Source organism: Enhydra lutris, unplaced genomic scaffold (assembly GCF_002288905.1).
Source record: "Enhydra lutris kenyoni isolate GAN:26980312 unplaced genomic scaffold, ASM228890v2 scaffoldscaffold13, whole genome shotgun sequence".
NCBI lineage: Eukaryota > Metazoa > Chordata > Mammalia > Carnivora > Mustelidae > Enhydra > Enhydra lutris.
This window is the reverse complement of record NW_019154097.1, coordinates 2031936-2056641: the sequence shown is the minus strand read 5'-3', so window position 1 is coordinate 2056641 and position 24706 is coordinate 2031936. Positions and strand designations below refer to the sequence as shown.

General features: G+C 47.2%; 1 protein-coding gene across 1 annotated transcript in view; it reads left to right on the top strand.

Annotated features, from left to right (window-relative positions):
• Positions 1 to 19845, top strand: part of LOC111146253 (beta-1,4-galactosyltransferase 1) — a 54292-nt gene extending 34447 nt beyond the window's left edge. Inside the window, exons 3-6 of the mRNA XM_022501726.1 lie at positions 12218 to 12405; positions 14842 to 14964; positions 17188 to 17292; positions 17511 to 19845. Coding sequence (XP_022357434.1) covers positions 12218 to 12405; positions 14842 to 14964; positions 17188 to 17292; positions 17511 to 17643 — 549 coding nt within the window. The 3' untranslated portion in view covers positions 17644 to 19845. The remainder of the gene's footprint in view (positions 1 to 12217; positions 12406 to 14841; positions 14965 to 17187; positions 17293 to 17510) is intronic.
• Positions 19846 to 24706: the final 4861 nt, after the last annotated feature.

Sequence of the window (24706 nt, the reverse complement as noted above, 5' to 3'; positions counted from 1 at the left end):
GAAGTCTGTAACGTACAATGGTAAAAATATTAGATTGGCAGCAGACTTATCCACAGAGACCTGGCAGGCCAGAAAGAGCTGGCATGATATATTCAGAGTACTAAATGAGAAAAACATGCAGCCAAGAATACTATATCCAGCTAGGCTATCATTGAAAATAGAAGGAGAGATTGAAAGCTTCCGGGACAAACAAAAACTGAAAGAATTCGCAAACACCAAACCAGCTCTACAGGAAATATTGAAAGGGGTCCTCTAAGCAAAGAGAGACCCTAAAAGTAGCAGATCAGAAAGAAACAGAGACAATATACAATGACAGTCACCTTAAAGGCAATACAATGGCACTAAATTCATATCTCTCAATACTTACCCTGAATGTTAATGGACTAAATGCCCCAATCAAAAGACACAGGGTATCAGAATGGATAAAAAAACAAAACCCATCTATATGTTGCCTACAAGAAACTCATCTTAAACCCGAAGACACCTCCAGATTTAAAGTGAGGAGGTGGAAAAGAATTTACCATGCTAATGGACATCAGAAGAAAGCAGGAGTGGCAATCCTTATATCAATTAGATTTTAAGCCAAAGACTATAATAAGAGATGAGGAAGGACACTATATCATACTCAAAGGCAAGAGCAGAACAGCCCTGCTAAAAGGGAACTGAAGTTCAAGGTGGGGGAGTAGGTGGCAGGCAAACCCCTCAAGGCTCTTTAAGTCCCCTGACCAAATGGGCCATAGACCAAGGCCCTGAGAAAATCTGCAGGCAAGACAGCCAGACAGTTGTGGATCATCTTAGAAGAATACTTGAGAATGTGAGAGAGAATAGGTAAATGCCCTATAAAATCCAAGCCACTTCAATCCAACCAGTATTTGTTCAAGAAAACCCCTATCATCAAGGAACATTTATCTGATGCCAATGAACACATGTTGATTGTGGCAAGATTCAGAAACATTATTAAAGCAATGGCAGTGAGTGCCTAGAAGAGGAAGCCATCATTGCCAGGAGCCAGTAGGGATCACCAAAAATAAGCCAAGCCAGCTGCATTGCCTTCCTCTCTTCGACAGTTACTATACCAGTAGATGACTGACAAACTGTAGACAACAGTGTTATCAGGGCTTACTACACAAAGCATCTGATGGCCTCCCCCAATCTGCGTGCACACAAGATGGATAACTGTGGGCTAGAGAGCATATAAATTAGATTAAAATATATACTTGAGTAAGGAGGGTAAAAGAATTCGTGGTGATGCTGAGTTTTTTAATTTAGGTGACCCAGATCAAGGAAGACTGGAGGGAAGGGTGCTAAGGTAGAGATAGGTTGTATTTTAGGAGAATGGGAGACTTCCCCATTTAATTATAAAATCAAAACAAATATTGGACCAGTGAAATTTAGCCATGTTCCTAAATTCCTATGACAGAATTTGTAAAGATGTTTCCCAGGTTTTACACAATGGGTTTCTGAAAATGTTATACCAGCTAGATGCTCCTACCTGCCCCAGTCCAAGCTGGCGGAACAACCAAGCAAGCCGGCTTGGCCGGTGGCACTGCTGTGCTGGCTCACACCGGCCACTGCGTAAGACCGGGCTTCTTCCAAGGTGCGCTTTCTGCAATGGAGCTCTGAGGCCACGGGCATTTGAGAAATGCTAGATGGAACAATGGGAAGCAGACCTCCTTCCTGCAGAACCTTTAGTGTGCTGGTGTCTGTTACAGCCTCCAAAGCTACTCAGCACCCGGTGTTTTCTGAGCTCGGCTGGCTGGAGATCTGTTTTCCAAGGACCGTCTCAAGCAATGAATGTTCTTTGAATTACACTTTGGGGAAAGCAGGCCTAAACCAATACCTCCCTCCTTCCCCCCAACCCTATCCCCCCACCCCGCCTACCTCTTTACTTCCCTAGAAACTGAGACCACCACCCCCCAGTCTCTTCCCACTTGCAGTTTAACGTTGGAAATATTTTATTTTTAGCTTTCCAAACATATTTACATCTTCTTTCCCTTCTAGTCTTTTCAGTATCATTATCTCACCACCCCCCTTCCATGTCTTTTTTGCTTCTCCATCTTTTCCTTCTTTTCTAAAGGTTAACTTTCCACCTTAGGAAAATCTTTTCCTCCTTATCTCTCTCTCCCCCAGCTAATCTTATTTATTCTGCTCCAACTCTACCCTGATGATTTCTTTGGGAAAGTATGATCTGACTTCCAGATAACTGAATCATGAAGAAACTTGCTCCGCCTTTCTGGTAAAGAAAATCATCTGTATGATATCTGTAAAGTGCATGTAATAAAGTGGTGAGAGGAAACCTAATCCTTGAAAAGATGCAGAGGAAGAAACATTTGGAGCATGCCCCACCTACAGATTAGGAATTTCCTCTGTTCTCTTTAGCTGTTATATAAAGAGGAAGAAAGGGAATTGGTAGCATCTGGCTTTGACCTTCCTGTAAATAGGCATTCAAGCCTCCCGTCATCTCCCTGCCTCAAACACCCTGCCTGCCCCTTTTAAGATGAGAGAGAAAGAATGCTCGAAGTAGGAGGGGCCTCTGAGAGATCCATCCCAAAGGTTCTCAAACAGGTTTTGGAGAACAGAACCTCCTGCCCCATGGAAATGCTATGCAGTCCCCCCAGCAACAGCACATCACCGTGGCGGCTGTTCTACATAAACTGGAGACAGTGTTCCCATCCTGAACCCCACACCTCCCCCCTTCCCCTTCAGTCTTTGGTGGGATCTGCCTGGTCCCCCGAGGCCAGGTAGTATGAAAACATCTACAAACAGGTTTAAGCTTGCTTTTCAGGAAAAATGCAGAGAACCTGCTTTAGCCCTGTGGTTGTTGATGGTCGTAGACTTTTATGGTCCTTTGGACTGAACCTCTTTTATGGTCTCACTTTGAATTTTGACCCTACCAGCCCCCCAGTAAGGCAGAGGGGTACTCATTGTTTCTGCTGAGAGAAAGCTTACGAAGGTAAGCAGCTTGCTCGGGGACCCATGATGGCTGGGTGGAGGTTTAAGCCCTTCACTGTGTCCCCACTGCCTACAGCCAAGGGTCCAAAGTGCCAAGCTTGACATCTGAGACCATCTAAGTCCCCCCATGACCTATCTCTAGCTACTTCCTCCTCAACCCTCCTTTAGACACACTTGACACCACAGACTCTGGACTGCCTGTCTTCACTGTGTTCCCCTCCTTGTGCCTTTGCTTATGCGGCCCACTCTGCTCTGTGTGCCTGTCCTTCCTCTTTCTAGCCACTATTTAACCCCCACCCCCGCCTTAGTTAGCTCTGTGAGGCCTTGGAGTGGAGCCAGCTTCTCCTCCCCACTGTTCCCAGGCCACTCAGTGCTTTCTAGTGAGGGGTGAGGAGGGATTCTATGTGTGCATGCTCTCCCTGGCCTGCAGCCTCTAGACCCCAGGCCCATTAGGTCTGATTTCCCTCTGCCTCCCTGACCCCATAGCTCCACGCACAGTCCAGTGCTCAGTTAGGGTTTGGAGCTAGCAGCTGCTCCCTGGGACTCCTGCCCATTTACTGAACACCCATCCTCAGGACCCCTTGCTCCTGGTTCTCTGGTGAGGTCTGTTCCTCTTGGAAGTGAAACCTCCTTTCCCAGTCAGGGCAGGTCATGAGCCTCGGGAACCAACCTGCACAGCCCTTCCCCAGGCCTCCCTCCAAGGCTTCCTCCTTGCTGACCAGAGCAGGCTGCCTGGGACATTGCCTCAGGGTAACCTTGCTTTTCAGGAAAAATGCAGAGAACCTACTTTAGCCCTGTGGTTGTTGATGGTCGTAGACTTTTATGGTCCTTTGGACTGAACCTCTTTCATGGTCTCACTTTGAATTTTGACCCTACCAGCCCCCCAGTAAGGCAGAGGGGTACTCATTGTTTCCGCTGAGAGAAAGCTTACGAAGGTAAGCAGCTTGCTCGGGGACCCATGATGGCTGGGTGGCGGAGCTGGGATTTGTACAGCGATGACCTGAGGCCTAAGGAATGCCTTGCTTTGCCACATTCAGTCCTGAACACAGACATTCCCCTCACTGGGAAACAGCTCCATATCCATCTGGCAACACCATCTTGAGTCCCAGTGGGTTGTGAGAGGTGAGTAGCAGCTTTGGAGTAAGAGTCTCAAGCCCCTGTGGAAGGCTTGCCCAGTTGTCATGCCTGACAGGTAAATCTTGGTCTGAAAGCCTCAGGGTGCAGCAGAGGGGGCCCTGCCTGAGGGTTCTTAGGCTTTGGAATTTTTTTTACCTCTTCCTTTTTGTCTGTGCACTGTTGTGAGGTAGTTCCAGGCTGCTTGTCTGGAACCCAGTATGGCCAGCTTTGGAGACAGCCTGTTAAACCCTCTATGAGTGAGAGTAATGAGTGAGAGTCACCACACCTCAGCAACTTACCTCTGTCACTGGGCCAAGTAGCTGGTTCCTACAGGAGGCCAAGATGAGTTAGACTGAATCAGACTCATGGGTCCTCCCACTGTGGAGAAGGACAACAGCCCAGGCCTATGGCCCCCACTGGTTTGGTTTCTGTGTTGATCTTGTCTATTCACCATCCCCTCCCCGCCACCCATCCCTGCCTTCCATTTTTCTCCTGAAGCTGTCAGCACCCAGATTGATGTGCGCAGGAATGGGGCTTGGGAGTGGTAGGGCCAGTCCTATCCTGCAGCACCCCCTTCCTTGAGCACTGGGACCTTCTGGATCCTGGGGGCCCAGGAGCATTATGGGAAGACTGGGAGTGTCTGTGTCCCACCAGAGTTCGTGTGCTGTCCCAGTGACTGGTCATTTCCTTTGCTGTGTGTTTTCCTCTCTCCCCATCTGTGGCTTGGTCCATTCTCCTGGGGAGAGTGGCAGAGCACTTACAGGTACTTACAGACTCGTGAATTGCCTCCCTGGACATTGTTCTGGGAAACGTCATTTTCGCTCTGCCCCTGTGATGTCATGACGGGGAGTGACAGCTTCTTAGGAATTTGCCTTTGCCCTGGAACAAGAGGGGTCAGAATGCCACCCCCATCCTTTCTTCATAGCCTTGACATTGCCTCTCTTCCTTACCTCTCTCCCTTGCATCCATCCTGTCTCTTCTTTTTTTTTTTTTTTCTCGTTCTAGTGGGGCCCTTTTGCTTTTACTTGTTAATCCTGTTTGTAGCAAAGCAAGCTGAAGGAGGAGCCTCCTCTCTGTGATCTGCTTCTTACTCTCCACCTACCTCCTCTTCTGTGCCCTCCACCTCCTAGAGAGAGAGAGAGAAAGAGAAAGAGAGAGAGGAGTGCCGGCCTAACTCCTGCTGTGACTGCTGCCGCCGTCGCCACTACTGCTGCCACCCTGGTAATGTCCACATGCCCCAAATCAAACCCGAGTCCGGGCCCTGGGGTCTCCAGGCAAGGTCATAGTCTCTGTGGGCTCGGTCGGAAATGCTGAGGTTGCTGGAAGCCAGCCTGTTGTGCAGAGGTCTGAGATGCTTTGCCTTAAATTAAGCCACAATTGAGCTCATGCTGTTTGTGTATATCCTTTTGTGTCCTGCATTTTTCTTCAGTTCTGTGTCATCAGCATCTTCCCATGTTCTCTCATAGCCTCATAATCTCCACTGTCTGCACTCTCCTAGCCGGTGAGCGTGCAGCTCTACCGTAAGGAGCTTGCTTAGCTGTTCCTCTGCTACAAGGCATTTAGATAATTCCCACTTTCTCCCTGGTGTCAGTTCCGTGCCTGCTTGCTTCCGCATTTAGAATCTTTTCTCCAGGCTAGATATTCTGACACGGAATTACGGGTTCAGAAGCACTTTAAATAGGTGTATAGGCCTTCATATAAATGGTCAAGTTCCTTTAAGCCCTTTATTTTCTAAAATGTTTTCCTGAAGAAAGATCTCAGGGCCTCAGACCCAGGGAAGGAGGAGGACATCCTACTATGGCTTCTGTGGAGCTGGGGTTTAAAAACTCCATTCTCTGCTCCCTTTACACCCAGAACCCCTTTTGGACTGTGCTATCCGCTCAGTTCTCTCTGAAGGCAACCTAGGGCTTCTGACCTGTGTTCGAGTCCAGTGGCGGGGGGGGGGGGGGGGCATGGATATGCTTATTCTTGCCCTGAAGGGCCCCATTTCCTTTACTCCCTGGATGAAGAGCTGAAGTCTCAGATCCGGGTCTTGTTGAGAGCCTTTTCCCAGCTCGAGGCTACTGTATTATTATGGTTAAGAGCCGAGGCCCAACTGCTGTGAAATCATGGGTGAGTGGATATTAGCCTTCCACAAGCTCAGCGTTTGTATAATCCCAGCAATTCTCCAGGGATCACCTCCCAGCCAGCCTGTCTACTGCCCCGGGTTCCACACATAGGCCCGCGTGTCAGTCCCGCCACAGGACAGCCCAGCGAGAGCTTTCTCTGCTTTCCTGCCACCCACTCGGCCGAAGCCTTTTCTCTTAGTGTCTGATTGGGCACAGAAAAGCATGCAAGGGGAGTTTCAGCAAGCATTTCCACTGACTGTAGACCTGCCTCCAGATCTGTGGGTTTGAGAGCCTGTGGGTTATTATGGGTGTTGAGAAGGCATGTGTGTGTGTCTTTGTGTGTCTTTGTGATGGGCCAGGGCATGTGTATGGGAACAAAATTGTCTCTCCCATCACAGAGATTCTGATTCATTGAGTCTTGGCTTTGGCTTACTGTTTCCAACCTCATTGTTGCTGTGTCTTTTGGTGAAGGGGCCAGGTATGGTCAGACCCCAAGCTCTCTTGGTTGAGGCAAATGTCTACTGGTATATGCACATGGGCCTAAAATCCAGGGAGGGCAGGGTGGTTTAACCAATCCTTTAGAGACTGTTAGAACTTAGTTACGGGAGGCCTTGGTCTCCTGCAGTTGATCATGTGTCTTGTAATAAGGAGAAGGCCACTCTTGCTTTAGCCATAGTCAGGATTTGTCTGGGGATTAGACCAGACTCTGGTACCCATTCTAAAAGTCTTGCTTGTGGGTACAGTGCACATGCCCAGGGTGCAGGTGAGGCATGAAATGGGAATGGCCCTTGTGTTAGCCCTTGGAGGAAGGCGTTCTCTACCTGCCCGCCATGACTGCCTACTCTCTATCTCATATGAATCATATTCATGTGATTCTGGCTGCCTAGCAGCGGCTTCCGAGCGGATCTCCCTGCGTATAGTTGTGGGGTAAGGCAGAAGGCCCTGCTTGACATGTAAAAGCCTAATCTTCATTTAAAATCTTCAAGGGCTCCCATGGCCTAAATTAAAGACAAAGCCTGAGTACTTTAGCAGAGTTCCCAGCCTTCCCCTCCCCGGTGGGATTTGGTCCACATTCACCCTCATGTCTTATTCTGGCTTTTCCATTCTGTATTTCTTTTCGCTTCTTGAATGGTTCTTTTTTTCCTCACAGCCTTTACAAATGCTGCTTTCTCTTCTAGGAGCACTCTTCCCATGCCTTTCCAGTCCCCTAGGATTTGATCAGTGTCTTCATCTCCATATCACCCCATTATAATTGCCTGTTTAAGTCGGAACTACTCAGAACTGGGACTGTGTCTTTTCCTTTTCTTAGCCCTATAGCTAAGCCTGAAGCAGACACCCAATAAATGACAAGAGTGAATATATGAGATAGAGGGAGAAGTATGATCCTTGGTCCTCCTCTGTCTTTGGAGCTGGGTTTTTTCTTTTTTCTTAACTTTTTTTTCCTTTCTGCTAATCCCCTTATTGAAATATAATTATATACCATGAGATTTGCCATTTAAAGTACATAATCCAGTGGTTTTTGGTATATTTGGGAACTGTGTGCCCATCTCCATTATCAATTTTAGAATATTTTCATTGCACCAAAAATAAACCTGGCATTTCTTAGCTTCTACATCCCTTCATTGCACCCGGCCCTAGGCAACCACTAATATACTTTCTGTCTCTACGGATTTGCCTGTTCTGGGCATTTCGTGTAAATGAAATCATGCTTTATGTAGTCCTTCGTGACTGGCTTCTTTAGCTTAACATGATGTGTTCAAGGTTTGGCCATGTAATAGCCTGTATCAGCATTCATTCTTTTTTATTGCTGAATAACATTGCGTTGTAGGGATATACCACATTTTATTTATCCGTGTATTAGCTGGCAGACATTTGGGTTGTTTCTACTTTTTATCTACTTTGAATAATGCTGTTATGAATGTTGTGGACAAGTTTTTGTGTGGACATAAGTTTTCATTTCTCTTAGGTAAATACCTAGGAATGGAATCACTGGATCATGTGGTAACTCTTTGTTTATCCACCTGAGGAGCTGCCAGACTTTTTTCTAAGATGGCTGCACGATTTCCCATTCCCACCAGCAGTGCATAAGGGTTCCGTTTTCAATGGACATACCACTTGCTCTCTCCTTAGTATAAATGAGGGCTCTAGAGAAAGGTTTTAACAGTCTTAGAGCAGGTTGCTTCTGGTGCTTCTTAGGACATTTGTCCCTGTCATCCAGATCTGCCAGAAGGGCCGTGGGTTCGTTTCATGAGGTGTCTGAAGGCAGTCTCTTCCTCCGCTCCTCTCCCTGAGGAGCTTGCCCTCTCCTGACTAGCATTGTTAGCTTTGCTTGACTGACTGTTAATACCCATCTTTAGGGATAGGCCTGGTCCTAAAAGTTTTACAGGTTTTTCTGTGAGCTTTGATCAGTGAGACAGCTTCTCTGTCTAGCTGTGGGAATGTCATACCATTTTTGTTCTTTCTTCTTTCTTCCTATCCTCTCCTTCTGTTATGAGGAGCCAGTTGCTCTTGAAAGAAGAAATATATATAACTCTTATCTACCAAAGTAAGATGAAACCTGCACTAAAAAGCTCGGCTTTTCAGAGGGACCCCTGTTCTCAGAGCTCCAGTTCCTCTTCATGTGTGACTGGGTCCCAAGCATATCATACCTCTAAAGGTCTTAGACTTTCTCCTACTATAGAAATTCTCATTTTGTGAGCCACAGGCTAACGTACTTGAGCCCTAATCCTTTTTAGAACCCCTTCTCCTCCCCTTCCCCACCCTGCCCCACCCAATCAGAGAAGCAGGATTTGGAAAGGTTCTTGAAGCTGATTGGGAAAGGCACACACAATTGATGGAGAAGTCTCCACGTTGGATTTCTGGAAGACAATTTGAAAGATCTGTTCAAGGTGGATGGGAAGACTTACTCCTGTAATAATGATAGTAGCTGACATTTGTTGCCAGACAGTGTGCAAAGGCCTTTTCATGCATTGTCTCATCTAATAAAACCCACCTGTTGTCATCCAAATAACGAGATGAGGAAATGGAGACCTAGAGGTGTGGTTTACCCAAAGTCACATAGCTAAGAAGCCAAGAAGCTGGCATTCCTGGGATAAAAACACATGTGTCAGAAAAAAAAAAAAATGCCTGTGTCAGTCTCCACAGCTATGTATTTGGCTTGGCTGGACAGTAGTGGTGCTTGATCAATATTTACCTGAGGGTAGGAAGCAGAAGACACACTGGATGCATGTGCCCATTGAGGAGAGGCAGGAATGAGGGCTGGGTGTCTTTCCACCCCCACCCCCACCCCCGAGGAATGAACCCCTCCTATTAGTGTTGGGGGTTGGAAGGCTTGCCAGGGCCTGTCTTTCTTATCAAGAAGGTTACCCAAGGTGTTACACCATTTCACCCAGAGAAGCCAAGAGTTGACTTTCTATAATCCCAGGGGAGGAAGGGGAAGACACATACTTTACTTATCTACCATTTTGCTGCTCTGATGTTTCTAAGGACCCTGGTAGGAAATGAAACCTGTAAGAATGTACCCCGCCTTTTCCCTCTCCCAGAATCACAGAGGTGAGGCTAGGTTGAGAGGAGTGATATACAGTTCAGGCTATTTTAGAAAACTGCCTGACTAATTTAAACTGTGGACCAGACGCTAAAGTGCCTTACTGAGTTGAAGAAGCTGTTATGCTGCAAGTGGGGAAAAGGATAGATCTACTCCTTGGGTTTCTCCTCTAGGCTGCCAGTGTTCTTGGGGCATGATGCCAGGGGTGCCCATTCATGGTTCTAAATTGGCAGTTCTTGGGAGAGGAAAAATGCTTAGTATAGTCTCAGTCAGACATCTCCTTAGTTCAGATAGTCATGGCTAGCAGGCCAGGCCCTGTGGCTTGGGCATGTCCATCAAGAGCTCCCTGACCCTGTTTTAGAGAATGTACCAAGAAAAGGGAGCATTGGGTGGCCACCCTCCACAATCTACGACATGGGTGTGAAAAGGCTTTGTTGGGATACCCTTTCACTTGTTGGAAAAGTGGTTAGTGGGGCTGAAAACATTCAGAGAAAGCTAAGTCTTAGGGTCTTCATGGGGCTAGAGGAGCAAGATGGAAAGTACCAAGTGCAGATCTCTCTCTACATTGCCAGAAGGTTCAGGGGTCTGAGAAGAAGGTAGTAAGTCTGGGTTGGGATAAAGGTTGTTACAAGATTGTTGAGATGTTTAAAAGCATATAAAACACTTATCCTGTACCTCATATGTCATATCTCCCAGTGAACTTTAGGAGTATGTTATAATAACAGTAATTACAACAACTTCATAGTTTTCATATCTGGTTTCTAGACTTTGAACTTCTTTTTACCTCAAGACTTACAGAGAATTAGCTGAAGGCAGGATTCTAAATGACTCTTAACTGGTGGGTACAACTAAAGAACACAGTGTGTGCCATTGGGCTCAGCCTTCTCCTTTCTCCATGCATGATTAGAAAGCTTTGTCATGGGCTGAAGAAAGGAGCTCTTGTATAAAATGTTTCCTTAATTCATTCACCATTCTCTTGGCTGCTCTTTCTGACTTCCTGATACTTGTGTTTCTTGAGTGGTTGGTTTCTCTGAGTCACCCATCTGAGGCTGCACAGCTGTAGCACCATCCATATGCTCTGTCCTCACACAGGCAGCCTTCTAGAGCACCAATTTCCAAATCTTTTCTTGGGGGCCTGGAGAGAAGATGTTGGGGAGCCCAACTTGGAAGTTGTGTAACCACTGTAGACTCTTGCGAGATATACTTTCCTCCAAAGTTGAAGGCCCTGATCTTGTTGATTCCAAGAGGGATTGGGAGAGTGCACTAAATGAGGATTTCAGTGCCAGGTCCACCTCCAGCTGCGTCACTTTTGTACGTTAGTTTCTTCATGGCATTGTTGGGAGGATTCTGGCTGGGATGAGACTACACATGTGGAAGGGCTTGTGGACTGCTAACTGTAAGGGTGGCAGTGTCGATGCTGTTACTGTCCCTGCTAACCTGGGGCTGTGGTTCAGAGTGGAGACCCTTGGTGGTGACCCTGAGGGAGCCCTTGGTTGAAGCTTCCCAGAATTGTCGTCTGCCGTTGTTTGTTGAAACCCAACCCTTGGTCTATGCATCCATCTATCCATCCATCTGTCCGTCCGTCCATCCATCCATCCATCCATCCAGCAGTTGTTTGTTGAGCTCTTATTGTATGCCAGGCAGTGTTCTAGGCATTGGTGAAGAAAAAGTTAAAAATTCCAGCTTTCATTGAGTTTATATTCTAGTGGGGGAACTGAAAATAAGTAAATGAAATATGAAATACCTTTGCACCAACAGACTTGGTGCTTCGGGACCCAGTGGTTGGCATCCTGAAGCAGGTGTCCTCTTCTCTCTCATACACTCTGTTTCTGTCATAGCGTGTATCACACAGCTTCCCACCCTATGCTGTGAACACGAGAGCAGAGATTGACTTGGGTCCATGGTATTTCTCTGGTACCTAATTTTATGACAGACATATATATGTGAAGGCACACAATATGGTGACCAAACCATAGTCAGCCATACCAAGAGGGAAGAAGTAAAAAGTCCATCGGCACCAGTTTCCTGGCCATCTTTATGGGAATTAGTCTATATGATGTGTGTTAAACATTAAACACATGACGCATATGTTTAAATACTTTTTCACCTAACAATACTATCTTGAAAATCATTTCCTTTTAGAGCTTCCTTATTTTTTTTCACAACTCTATTCCATTTTAAGGATGTTACATAATTTATTTAACCAGTTCCTTAGCAATGCTTATGGCATTGTTTGCAATCTGTTGCTGTGATGAAAATCCCATGGTGAGCAAGTTGTTCGTTTTTGTGTATTTGCAAGTCCTCTGTGATAATTCAGTTCCTAGAAGAGGGATTGCTGATGCAGGGCATGCCATTATTCGGTATTGATTTGTAAAGTGAGAGCAGAAAAAATGAGTGGACTAAGGATCACACATAGTTGACAGGTCACCAGTCCGAGTGAGTATTCTGTTCAGTTGCCTTGCGGTATCTGATAGTACTTGTTCTGTTTCTGCCCCAGGCTGGAGAAACCATGTTCAACCGTGCTAAGCTCCTCAACATTGGCTTTCAAGAGGCCCTGAAGGATTATGACTACAACTGCTTTGTGTTTAGTGACGTGGACCTCATTCCAATGAACGACCACAATGCCTACAGGTGTTTCCCACAGCCACGGCACATTTCTGTAGCCATGGATAAGTTTGGATTTAGGTAAGAGATATCCACCAGAAGCTACAGAAAACCTGACCACTAGGAAATGCAGCCCCTCCAGCCCAGGAGTATCCCTTTAGGTTCTGGAAGAGAATCCTTCCCCTGAGAACAGGGTGCTTTTTAAGCCCAAAGTCAGTTATGATTTAAGGAGGAAAGTAAAATCCAGAAACATTCATAATGTTGCACATCCAGAGTTTGTGTTTGGGATGGCTCTAGCCTGTAGGCTCCAAACAGATGCTATATTTCCTTGTTTTCTTCTATTCCCTTCCCCCACTCAGTTTGGGAAGCAAATTGGAATCGTTTTCCCCCCAGTCAATTCTTGGGTTTGGGTACCTTAGCAGGTATACCTTGGTACTTAAGAAAGAACATGATTCTGTTTCCCTGCAAAGTACAGGCTTCTGTTTAGACATTGGGACCCAGACTTTTCCATCAAAATGCCCCTAGTGAGGAGGCCAGCTGATGCCTGTCCCCAAGGATACTGGTATAATCCAAAGAGTATTGTCATAGGTGGAAAATAGCCTTGTAGCCTTTTTTTTTTAACCTTAAAAAAAATAAAGGCACTTTGTTCCATAACTACCCATGTTTATATTAACATAAAGTTGTTTTAAATCACCCACTAGTTGAGCAGACTGACCTTCCCCGCCCTGCTCTAAGTCAGCCCCAAGGTCCAAGAAGCTGTGTGCTGGGCAGCCCTGGCTTCGGCTGACTGCCCCAGTGTGGCAGGCCCATGCGGACCTGCAGTCCCTTGGTTTACATACAGATGCTATCTTTCAGACTCATTTTATTCCCCATGATTTTGTTCTGTCCTCCCTTGCTGGGGGAACAGGGCTGGGAGATGCAAACAGGGACGCTAAGGGGCACTTGGCTGGCTCAGTTGGTAGAGTGTGTGGCTATCAGTGGCGGAGCCATGAGTTCAAGCCCTACGTTGGCCATGGAGCCCGCTTAATTAAAAAGGAAAGAAAAGAAAATAGGGATGCTGTAAGTTGTTCCCCCAGACCAGCCCCTAAACTTGCTATCTTAAAGAGAGGAGAATTGCCTTAAAGGTCACCCTGCACCCTCCTAACTTCCCTCCCTACTCCTGTTCATATATCTTCTTATCTTTGAGATACATGAGCTCAAACTTCACCCCCCTCTTCATTCCCCCCTTGAAGCACGGTGGTGATGACCTCATTCTTTGCCACAGCACCATGCCTGTCTTACCCAGAACCAGTCAGGCTTGGGGGACAGGCGGTTGGTCAGAGAAAACAGCATGGGCAGCGAAACTGAATCTCATCATCTCAGCATGTACTTTCCTTGGAGGTCACCAAGAGTCATTTCTGTATAAACACTGATTGTGAGAAATCTTATTGGCCTGGCCACCTGGTTCAAACCCTCCCTTGTAATCAGGCACAGACTGTAGTGTGAGGTATGCCCAAAGGTGGGTGACTGGGCACCCAAGGGACAACACCTAGTTACAGATGGATTACCTTTGACTCATTAAAGCAGGCCCCAGGGATCTTCGTGGATACTCATAGTCAGATGTCCTGAATGTATTTGAAAATAGTAATGGCACTTTTTTTTTCTTATGTTCTGGATGGTTTGGCTGACTTCCCTCTTGAACTCTGAGTTAGAGTTTTCCTTAATTTGCGTGATGGATTTTAGTCTCTCTGGATTCCAGTAAAAGCCCTAGTGTGGGTTAGTGCTGCACACAAAGTCGTCTCAAAACCACAGCCTTTAAAGGACCCATGGGAAAACCTTTGTATGGCTTTTGGACATGACCTGAGTCTTAACATTTCATCACCATTGAAAGAGTAAAATACAAAAAGGTGTGGAAGGATGGGAGTCCAGATGCCCTACTGCTTGAAAACGTGTCAAAATAGATTCACCCTTATATATTTTGCTAAGTCAGGATGTGGTAGGAATTTCCTAGAAAATGTTATTTTAGCAGATTTTCAGAAATACTGTTTTGACCGTTGGGGTCAGTTTTGAGACTAGTGTGCCTGTGAAGAATGAAAGTTATACTGATAGATGGGCTGAGGGTGGGAAGAGAGGGCATGACTGGGTGGGCACAGGGAGGCTTTACTGCAATCTCAGTTTCCAGGACCTCCTGGATAAAGATTTCCCATGCAGGAGCAAGATGCAAAGAAAAGCAGATTCCCAAATGCGGCACAAAAGTGGGCTTATGCTTTTGTCACTAACTAATTTTCTAGGTAACCACAGAAGCAACACAGTATTCTTAGAGCAAGATTCTACTTTTTGATATCTGTGTCTTCTCTGAGATCATCTCAGTTTGATTAAAAAAAAAAAAACAGAACAAAGATAACCCTCATAAACCTCAATTAAAAAGTCCCGGAGAATAAAGATAATGTTATAAGTGTTTATGCTTTGAGCATGCTTTATTTTGAAAAGTTAAGACTTACCTAACCACTGGTCTTTGTGTGTGTGTTTCTCCCCCAGCCTACCTTATGTTCAGTATTTTGGAGGTGTCTCTGCTCTAAGTAAACAACAGTTTCTCACCATCAATGGATTTCCTAATAACTATTGGGGCTGGGGAGGTGAAGATGATGACATATTTAACAGGTAATGGTTACAACTTAGACCTCTTTCTTCTCTGTCTCCCATCACTCCCAGGTTTTCAGTTAGCACCTGGTCATTCTGCAAGGATTGCTCCTTGGGTGGGATACAGTCCCCACTTGGCCCACATTCTTTATTTTTAAGATTTTATTTATTTATCAGAGAGGGAGCATAAGCAGGGGGAGTGGCAGGCAGAGGGAGAAGCAGACTCTGCACCGAGCAGGGAGTCAGATGTAGGACTCCATCCCAGAACCCTGGGATCATGACCTGAGCCAAAGGCAGACGCTTAACTGACGGAGCCACCCAGGCACCCCTTGGCCCACATTCTTAAGTGTGCCCTTCAGTAGGTGCCACAGGTGCTGAAGAATGTCTTTAGGAAAATTTGCTTCTGTGATTTTTGCATTAGCCTTGGAACATGCAAAATGAGAACCAAGTGAAGGGTTGAGTTTACTTTGATTCATACCACATGCTGTTTTGTCCTGAAGAAGTAAGCATGTATCCTTTGCAAAAATTCGGTGTTTCATTGTGGTCCTATTTGATTATGAAACAAGTTTCTTTGGGCTGGATCCTAAGTTCCTTTACAGAATCTCTGTGTTATTTGTTTATTCTGGAACATTTTTACATACACAAATGAGGACTGAGTACTTTAATGAACTTTTGTGTACCTAGCCAGCCCCAACAACCATCTCTCCATGGTCAGCCCTGCCCCATCCATACCTCAGGGGCTCCTTGTAAGGTGGTAAGCCTTTATCATGGGGGTTGTCATTGCAGATGATAAAAAATAAAAAAATAAAAAATTCCAGTGGCATTTGAAACCGCATTCTGCCCAATTCTCTCTGGCCATGGAGACTTCAACCCTGCCAGCTGTGGATAAGAAGTACCTTCTCCCTCTGGAAGCTAGTCAGAGCTTGTCATTGAGCTTGATAACAGAATATAACCTAGCACCTTCCCGAATTGGAGTACATTAATTTGAGCAGCTCACAGAAGGTGTCTGTCAGAGCAGCACCCAAGTCAGTCACATGGAGCTTAGTACAAGAACCTGTCATGGACCCAAGCCTTTGCTATCAGCCTGGGAGAAAACTGGACTCGGAGCATGTGCCCCTTAGGCATACAGAGCACTGAGTCCCGCAGGCCCAGTGGGAGGGCCGCAGAAGCCCCAGATAGGGGGTCCAGACAAATACAAACTTGCTTCCATGGTACCAACTGGGCAAATGGGGCCTGTGGGATGATGTTCAGGGCTGAGGTGGCACCACAGACCTGAGCTGTGGAGGTTAGTAGGGAGGGAGCCCTGAGGCTGGAGGGACTAGAAGCCTGTGTGATTTGTGGAGCAGCTTTCTTGAAAGATAAGGGGTGTATCTGTTATGCACCTACTTGCCAAGTGCCAGGCACAAGACCAGCACTGGGGGAGATGAGGGCCAGAAGAAACCTTTAAATCCTCCAGGGACAGCCAGTCCTGCCTCTTAACTAACTTGCCCTGTTGCTGTCAAGGCTTTGGTTTGGGTCATCATTCCTTTCCCCCAAACTTACACAGACTCTTCCATCCTGTTCTGGCTGGCTCTTGTCTTGTTCTCTGCTCTCTGTTGTTATGGTACTTATCAGAGAGACTTCCCTTTGGCCAAAAACCTTTGGGGAACTGCATATTATATCCCTTTCAGACACTGGCACTGATCATTGGGATGCTATAAAGCTCTGAGAAGGCCTCCATGATGTAGCCTTTGCCCTTCTTCCACTCTCATCTCTGGCTACTTCCTACTCCAGACTCTACCAGTCCCCAGAAGTTTCTGTTGCTCCCTGAGGGTCCTGTGTTTGCTCTGTCTCTCTGCCTTTGCCTTAGCTGCCCTGGCTACCCAAAATGCTCTAGCAGACACCTCTTTGCTTTCACAACTGTCTCTACCTAGTCTTGCTTAGGGAAAGTGAGTGGCTTCCCTTCCTGTGCTCAGCCTTCCTTCCCCCCTCACTTCCATCCTGACACTGATGGTCCTGTGTTCTAAGTTTGCACTGTAAGTTCTATGAGGGCAGGCACCCTCAGTGCCTGGCATGGAGCAGTCACCAACACAAACTACAGAACTTGTGGTAAAAGGACGTGGGATACCACAGCGGGCAGGGGTGTGGGCTGAGTGAGAACAATCAACAAGATGGTGGATGAGGCACAAATCTTGCAGCTGGGGCTTTTGGACCCAAGCCTCATGGCAGCTCTACAATGATGACTTGTCCTTTTACTCCTTGCAGATTAGTTTTTCGAGGTATGTCTGTATCTCGCCCCAATGCTGTGGTTGGCAAATGTCGGATGATCCGCCACTCAAGAGACAAGAAAAATGAACCCAATCCTCAGAGGTATGTTCTGTGTTCATTTACATGCCTTCTTTCTCCGTTCAGATGGGGGAGGCTACAGGAATGAGGCTCTGGAGACGGCTCCATGCCTTGCGGGAGAGGGAGGGTTCTGTCCTTGGGACTGGCAGAGTAGGTGGGCATGTATGAAGGACAAATGTTTAATGCTTTTTTCTTAAGATTTCTGTTTTGACACCAACCCATTGCCTATCTTTTCCTTGTAGGTTTGACCGAATTGCACATACAAAGGAGACCATGCTTTCAGATGGTTTGAATACACTCACTTACAAGGTGTTGGACATAGAGAGAAATCCGTTGTATACCAAAATCACAGTGGACATCGGGACACCAAGCTAGCATTTCGGTACACTAATAAGAGACCTGAAAATGGCCAGGGACCTTTGCTGTGCGTCCCTGCCAATCTGCTGGGCTGGTCCCTTTCATTCTTAACAATCAGAGTGATAGGCCCCCTTCATTCATCATTCAGATGCCTTTCCAGATGACCAGGACGAGTGGGATATTTTGCCCCCAACTTGGCTCAGCATGTGACTTCTTAGCTCTACAAGGTGTTTGTAAATGTAGAAAACATCAGCCTTTCGGGGATTCTTGGTAAGTTCACGGTGTCACCCCAAAGAATCAGTACGCAGCCTGAAATTTGGTGACTGTGGGACTCATTCCCAGTGATAAACTGCTAATTTGTTGTGAAATAGGTAAGAATTTCACTTTAAATTGTGGTATTCTTATTACTTTATGAAAAATCGGAGAGTGCTGCTGAAATCGGATTGGTGTGATGTTTTTTGTTTGCATATTTTAACAGAAAAACACAATCTCAACCATTCTCCTTTTACCCCGTCCCCCACCTTCTTTTAGTGGTATGCAACTACTACAATCACTTGTGTGTGGGGGTGTGTGTGTGGGGGGGGGTGTCCGTCTGTCTGTCTTTTCTTAGCAAGGAGATTTTTAAAACTTGAGCCTCAGACCTTTTGCCCTGCTAATGTGTGAATTCCAAGGCAACATTAGTCATCAGAGCAAAAGCCTTGGGTGTTCTCACATTCAGTGGCCTTTCTCCAGATTGTCTGATTTCTGAATGTAAAGACTTTTTTTTAAAAAAAGCAGTTTGTAGTATTTTAAAGAAAGAACAAATCAGGTTCTAATTAAGATCTAGCTTGATTTTGTGTTGATCCAGATTTGCATAGCTATTTAGTGTTAAATCATGGCAATTTATTTTTCTGAGCATGCTACATAAACTTGAATTTCCTATGTATTTTTATTGTGGTGTTTTAAATGTGGGGAGGGGATTGAGCATTTTTTAGGGGGGAAAAATAGTGTATGCTGTACTGGCCCGGAATGGACCTCTGATTTAGTCGGCAGGCCAGGTTTTGTGAAGAGCAGAATCACCTTTGGGCCCATTGAGTGTAAGGCCTCCTGGTCAAGTTATCCTGCTAGACCTCTGAGGGAGGCAAAAGCCTAGGCCTGCTAGGCAGAGCTCCCCACCTCTCTCGCCTCCCCAGGTGGGAGGGAACCTCCACCCCTCTTCTAGGGGACCTTCCCATAGAACCCTATGCTGTGGAGGTGTAAATGACAGCAATCAGCAATCCGGTTGTTGTTTACTGACCGGAAATCTGGGGAGGAGGAGGAAATCACTGTTCTGGCCCCTGTGGAGTGTGGGGGTCGCTTCCTTCTCTGTGCTGGCCACACTACCTGGCCTACCTTTCGGGGACCTGTTCTCCTTCCTCCACCTTCCTCCTCTCTGTTGCCTCTCTCCTTCCTTCCTCCCCGTTTCTGTTCCTTTGCCTCTTGCCTGTCCCTAAAACTTGCCTGTGGCACTCAGGGTCAAACAGACTATTCATTCTCCAGCATGAATGTGCCTTCTAATTAGAGATCTAGAAAGAAGTTGAGCTGAACCCTCCCACACTCCCCCACAACTACTCTGGTGCCTAAAGCCTCCCATCCCCCTCAGGTTTTTAGCAGGTGCTCCCACTCCAGGGAGGCTGATCCCCAGGGGTGTCGTCTCCAAACCCATCTCTGCTGGGAGAGGTTTAGCCTCCCTGGGACGAGCTACACAAGGCAGCTGCTACCGGTGGGCACCCCTGCTGGGTCCAGCCTGGCTGGGCTGAGCGCTGAAGATTCAGCTGTTTAATCCCAGGGTTGACCCCTCAGCTGGTGGTAGCCTGGAGCCCCACCCCTGTCTTCTTGGGAACCAGCCCTTAGTGTGGAGGCTGAGCTGGTGCCTAGTCCCAGACTTACCTGTGCCTTTATTGCTTTGAGCATCTTGGATGCTAACATGGTTCTTTTCCCAGAAGCCTTCTTTATTGGTTAAAAATTATTTTCCACTGCAGAAGCAGCAGGGCCATTCAGAGAGTATTCTTTCTTTCAGTTCCCCGTTCCTTAACAGCGATGTCAGTAGAACCAAGAATGACCGCACTGAAAGGAAATTTTGGGAAATGCGAAAAATGAAGGCCTCTCTTTCTGTCCCTAGATCCTGACTTTTCCAAAGTGCCTTAAAAGAAAGGAGACAAATACCCTGGGTGGTAATTTCTTTTTACTTACTTTACTCTTAAAGAAAATTCTGACTTTGTTTGTTTGTTTGTTTTCCTGTTACATTTTCCTTTATGTTCCATTGGAATAGTCAAGTATGTGGTTCGTTCTCAGAACCAAGGGAAATCCTGCTTCACTTGTTCCCCATTTGCTGACCTTCTGGTGCTCTCATGGGGCCCACTTGGGCCCAAGGTTAGGCCTGGATGCTTGCCTGGTTCCTAAGATGCTGCAGGTCCTGTTTCCTCCCTGAGAAGTTCAGGGCCGAGGGTTCAGGGAGCATTTCCTTCCCCTGGAAGCTGTCACCGTGAAGTTGTATGCTGCATCTTTCTCTGTTTCTCTCCATCCCGTTGCTGGTGACCCTGTCAAGTGGCCTTTGGGAAAGATGAGAGGGCAGGGGTGGCATAAGAGGGTAAAGGAAATGCTGGTGCTGGCTCTCGGTCTGGGCAGGGGCTCTGCTGACCTCACAGCCGGGCGTGGGCTGCCCGACTTGGTTAGGATCGCAGCTTTCCTGTTGGTGAGACCTGTTGTGTATTTCAATTTCCCATGTATGCAAATGTATGGATTTACCATTGTAAGTGGGCTGGGGGGGAGGTGGGGGAGGGTGTGTGTCTGACCTTGGTGTTCAAAACAACTGTATTTTTGTCTTTAAAATCCAGTAATATAACGTGAATAAATGACCTTATCTTTGTAACCTCAGGTGGTTTCTTTTCTGATTTCAGGGGTCTGGGCTCTCCCAGGGCTGGAGGGAAGTGATTGGGACTGCCTGCTGGGAGAATCAGAGGAAAGCAAAGGTCTGCCACCTGTGCCCTCCTCATTGCGGCGGGGGTGGTGGGGGGGGGGGGGTGGGGGGGGCGGGAGCACCTGAGAGGGGACCGGATCCCCCCCCTGGACCCGACGGGGGGGGGGGGGGGGGGGGGGGGGGAGGTGTTGGTGGTGCAGGGAGCACCTGACTGTGCTCCATATACCCCCACTGGAATCAACTGTTTTTGAGACTTTTTTTTTTTTTTTTTTTTTAATTTACTTGAGAGAAAGACAGAAAGAAAGAGAACGAGTTGGGAGAGGAGCAGAGGGAGAAGCAGACTCCCCACTGAGCAGGGAGCCTGATGGAGGGTTCCATCCCAGGACCCTGAGATCATGACCTAAGACAAAGGCAGACACTTAACTACCTGAGCTGCCCAGGTGCCCCTGTTTTCGAGGCTTAAAAGGGATGACATGTGGGACATAATGACTAGCCCCTCACAGGCACTTACTGCGCAGTAGCTGGTGCCTCATCAAAATGACATTTCCCCTGGCGGGTCTCTGGTCACATTCTGCTATAAGCAGCAGATGCCAGGATTGTTCTGGGATCATCCTCAGAGCCATTGCCACAAGGTGTTCACAGTAACTTGAGTGGGTATTCTACAAAACAAGATTTCTTATCAGCCCCAGGAAATGTAAATATTTTCCAGGGTCTTGGTTGTGATCCAAGGATCATGAGGCATTATGAACTCCGGGTGCCGCTGCCTTCTCCTCATTGCCCCCAGGACCAGACATCAGCAGCCTCTTCCTTGCTGGCGAGATTGACTTGGCATCTGGAAGAAACGTGTCTGAGGAAACCAGTGTGCCGAAGAGGTCACCCTTGCTGTCCAGGCTGATGGAGCTGTGAATGTGGGACCAACTGGGAAACAGGAGAAGGAAGGGTGGCAGTTTATAGCCCCTACAGTGCCATCTGGCTGTCCCCACCCATTCTTGTGACCGCTAGAAGGATCCCTAGGGGCTTCAGACCTGAACAGAGGTGGCCCTGGGCTCAGATCTGGCCTTCAAACAGGAGATGACGACTATGGTTCTTTGGACAAAGTGCTGCCTTAGACGGCTTTGTAAGCTGTAAGGTCTGGGTTAATGGGGCGCCCTTCTATCCCCAAAGATGCACATATCCACTCAGATACATACATACTAATATGCATAACACACCTGACATGTGCCTATGAGAGACAAGAGTGCCTGGGTTCAAATCCTACTGTTGCCTCTTCCTAGTAATGTAATGTGACCACTCCTCTTCTGGAGATACCAGGACCTCACCAGTCATGTTTTCCCACCCCTTCCTTGCCTCACACGAGCAAAGATGTTTGGAAGGGCAGCACTGGGGCAGAAGGGGACTTGAACCCCTGGTGGGCTCCAGAGGTGCCAGGGAGGGAAGAAGGCAGGGGGAAGGGGTGCAGACAGGCTCCTGGGGTTGGCCACTTCCTTGAGTGGCTCTGTCTCTAGTCTCTAGTCTCCCACTTCACATGGACCCAGACCAAGCCTGAGCCAGGCAGAATCTGGTAGTCATGAGTGTGGATTTGGTGGGCGCTAGACCCCCCCAACACAGTACCTCTTTCCATGGGAGGATGTGACCTGGATGCTGAATCACTGACTGACAACCGTCCATTGGAGGCAGGGCTATGGTGCCAAGGTCGGCACATGCTTGTGGAGGTACACGAGTGGGACCTCCCGAGGCAGGATGGTTTGCTGCTGGTGACAGAGGGAAGCTGTGTGTGGGGAGGGTGGAGGGAGAGGTCAAGGAAATGAGAAGATGTCCAAGTTCTAGGTGTTGCCAAGTCTCCACCACACTTCCAGGCTCCCCTCCTCCTGTTTGTTCCAGGAGGTGAGAGTTTGGACATTCCCAGGGGCCGATTTCTTAGAACTGGAACTTCTTAACCCTGTTAGAAAGGAAATGAGGTTTGTCTGGCTGAGCGGGTCATGCCAGACAAGCCTCATTTCCTTCTCTGGCAGAGTCCCCAGGCAGGGAACGTGGCTGTTGCCTTCATCTGGGCTCAGGAAACTGTATGTGAGCGGTGAGGCAGAGGAACCTTCAGGGCATGTTTGTTGTGGGGAGTGTTAGGGTCAGTAGACCAGAAACCAAAGGGCTATGACACTCCAAGCACATCTGCCCTTGAGCAAGATGTGTGCCAGGTCACCAGGCAGGGGGCCCAGGAAGATGCCAGGAAAAGGCCATATAAACAGCAATCATTACTTCTGGTTCTTTATGCCTTCCCACTCACTGTGTAACCCTGGGCAAGTTGATTTGCCTCCCTGAGCCCTCAGTTTGCTCTTCCTCTGTTTTAGAACTTGCTCTCAGAATCCACATCTGGTCTCCCCATGGTTCTGCCCTTCCCCCAGTAGGAAATGCCCTGATCTTGGGTTTCCTCCTGTTCTTGAGGTGAACCCTTCTCATCACCTTGAAGGAAGTCACTTTATCTCTGAGTCTTCGTTTATAAAAATAGCAGGATCGGGGCGCCTGGGTGGCTCAGTGGGTTAAGCCTCTGCCTTCAGCTCAGGTCATGATCTCAGGGTCCTGGGATTGAGGCCTGCATCGGGCTCTCTGCTCAGCAGGGAGCCTGCTCCCCCCCCCCCCCATCTCTCTGCCTCTCTGCCTACTTGTGGTCTCTGTCTGTCAAATAAATAAATAAAATATTAAAAAAAAATAGCAGGATCACCCCCACCCACCCTGTGCAAATCAAAACCATGCTGAGATACTACCTTGCACCAATTAGGATGGCTGTTATAAAAAAAACAACAGGATAAGTATTGCTGAGGATGTAGAAAAGTTGGAACCCCTGAGCCCTGCTGAGGTAGGAATGTAATACGGTGCAGAACCTGTGGAAAATCACGTGGTGATTCCTCAAAAACTTAAACATAGAATTGCCATAGGGTCCAGTAATTCCACTTCAGGGTATATATGCAAAAGAAATGAAAACAAGGACTTGAACAGCTATTTGTATACCCACGTTCACAGCAGCCTTATTCACAACAGCCAAAAGGTGATGACCCAGTTGTCTGTAAACAGATGAATGGATAAACAAAATGTGGTGTATACAGACGATGGAATATCATTCAGCCCTAAAAAGTAAGGAAATTCTGGGGCGCCTGTGTGGCTCAGTTGGTTGGGCATCTGACTCTCGGGTTCAACTCCCATATGATTTTGGGGTCATGTGATCAAGTCCTGCGTTGGGCTCTCTGCTTGGCCAGGAGTCTGCTTGGGACTCTTCCTCTCCCTCTCCCTCACTCTCTCTCTCTCTGAAATAGATAAAGGAGTAAAATCTTTAAAAAAAAAAATTCTGGGGTGCCTGGGTGGCTCAGTGGGTTAAAGCCCCTGCCTTCGGCTCAGGTACATGATCCCAGGGTCCTGGGATCAAGCCTCGCCTCCGGCTCTCTGCCTCCCACCCCTCTCTCTGCCTGCCTCTCTGCCTACTTGTGATCTCTGTCTGTCAAACAAATAAATAAAAATCTTTAAAAAAAAAATTCTGACATACACTACACATGGATAAACCTTAAAGACATGCTGAGTGAGATAAACAAATTACAAAAGGACAGATATTACAGGAGTCCACTCACTATATGAGGTATCTAAGTCGTCACATTCACAGAGACAGAAAGTCGGGTGACGGTTGCCCTGGGGCCACAGGGGAGAGTGAGCAGAGGGAAGAATGGGGAGTTGGTGCTCAATGAGTCCTGAGTTTTAGTTGTATAAGATGAAAAAGGTCTGAAGATGGATGATGGTGATAGTTGCACAATATGAAGGTACTAACACCAGAGAACTATGTACTTAAAAGTGGTTAAAATGATAAACTCCATGTTACATATATTTGCTATAGACTGAATATGTCCCAAATTTATGTTGAAACTTTATTCCCAATATGATGGTATTTGGAGCTGGGGCCTCTGGGAGGTGGTTATGTCATGAAGACAGAGCCCTCGTGCATAGGATTGGTGTCCTCACGAAAGAGACCCAGAGAACTCCCTCATCCCTTCCTCCCCCTGAGGTTATTGCAAGAAGGTGAGCAGTCTGAACCGGGAAGCAGCCCCTCACCAGACATCAAATCTGCCAGCACCTTAATCTTAGACTTCCCAGCCTCCAGAACTG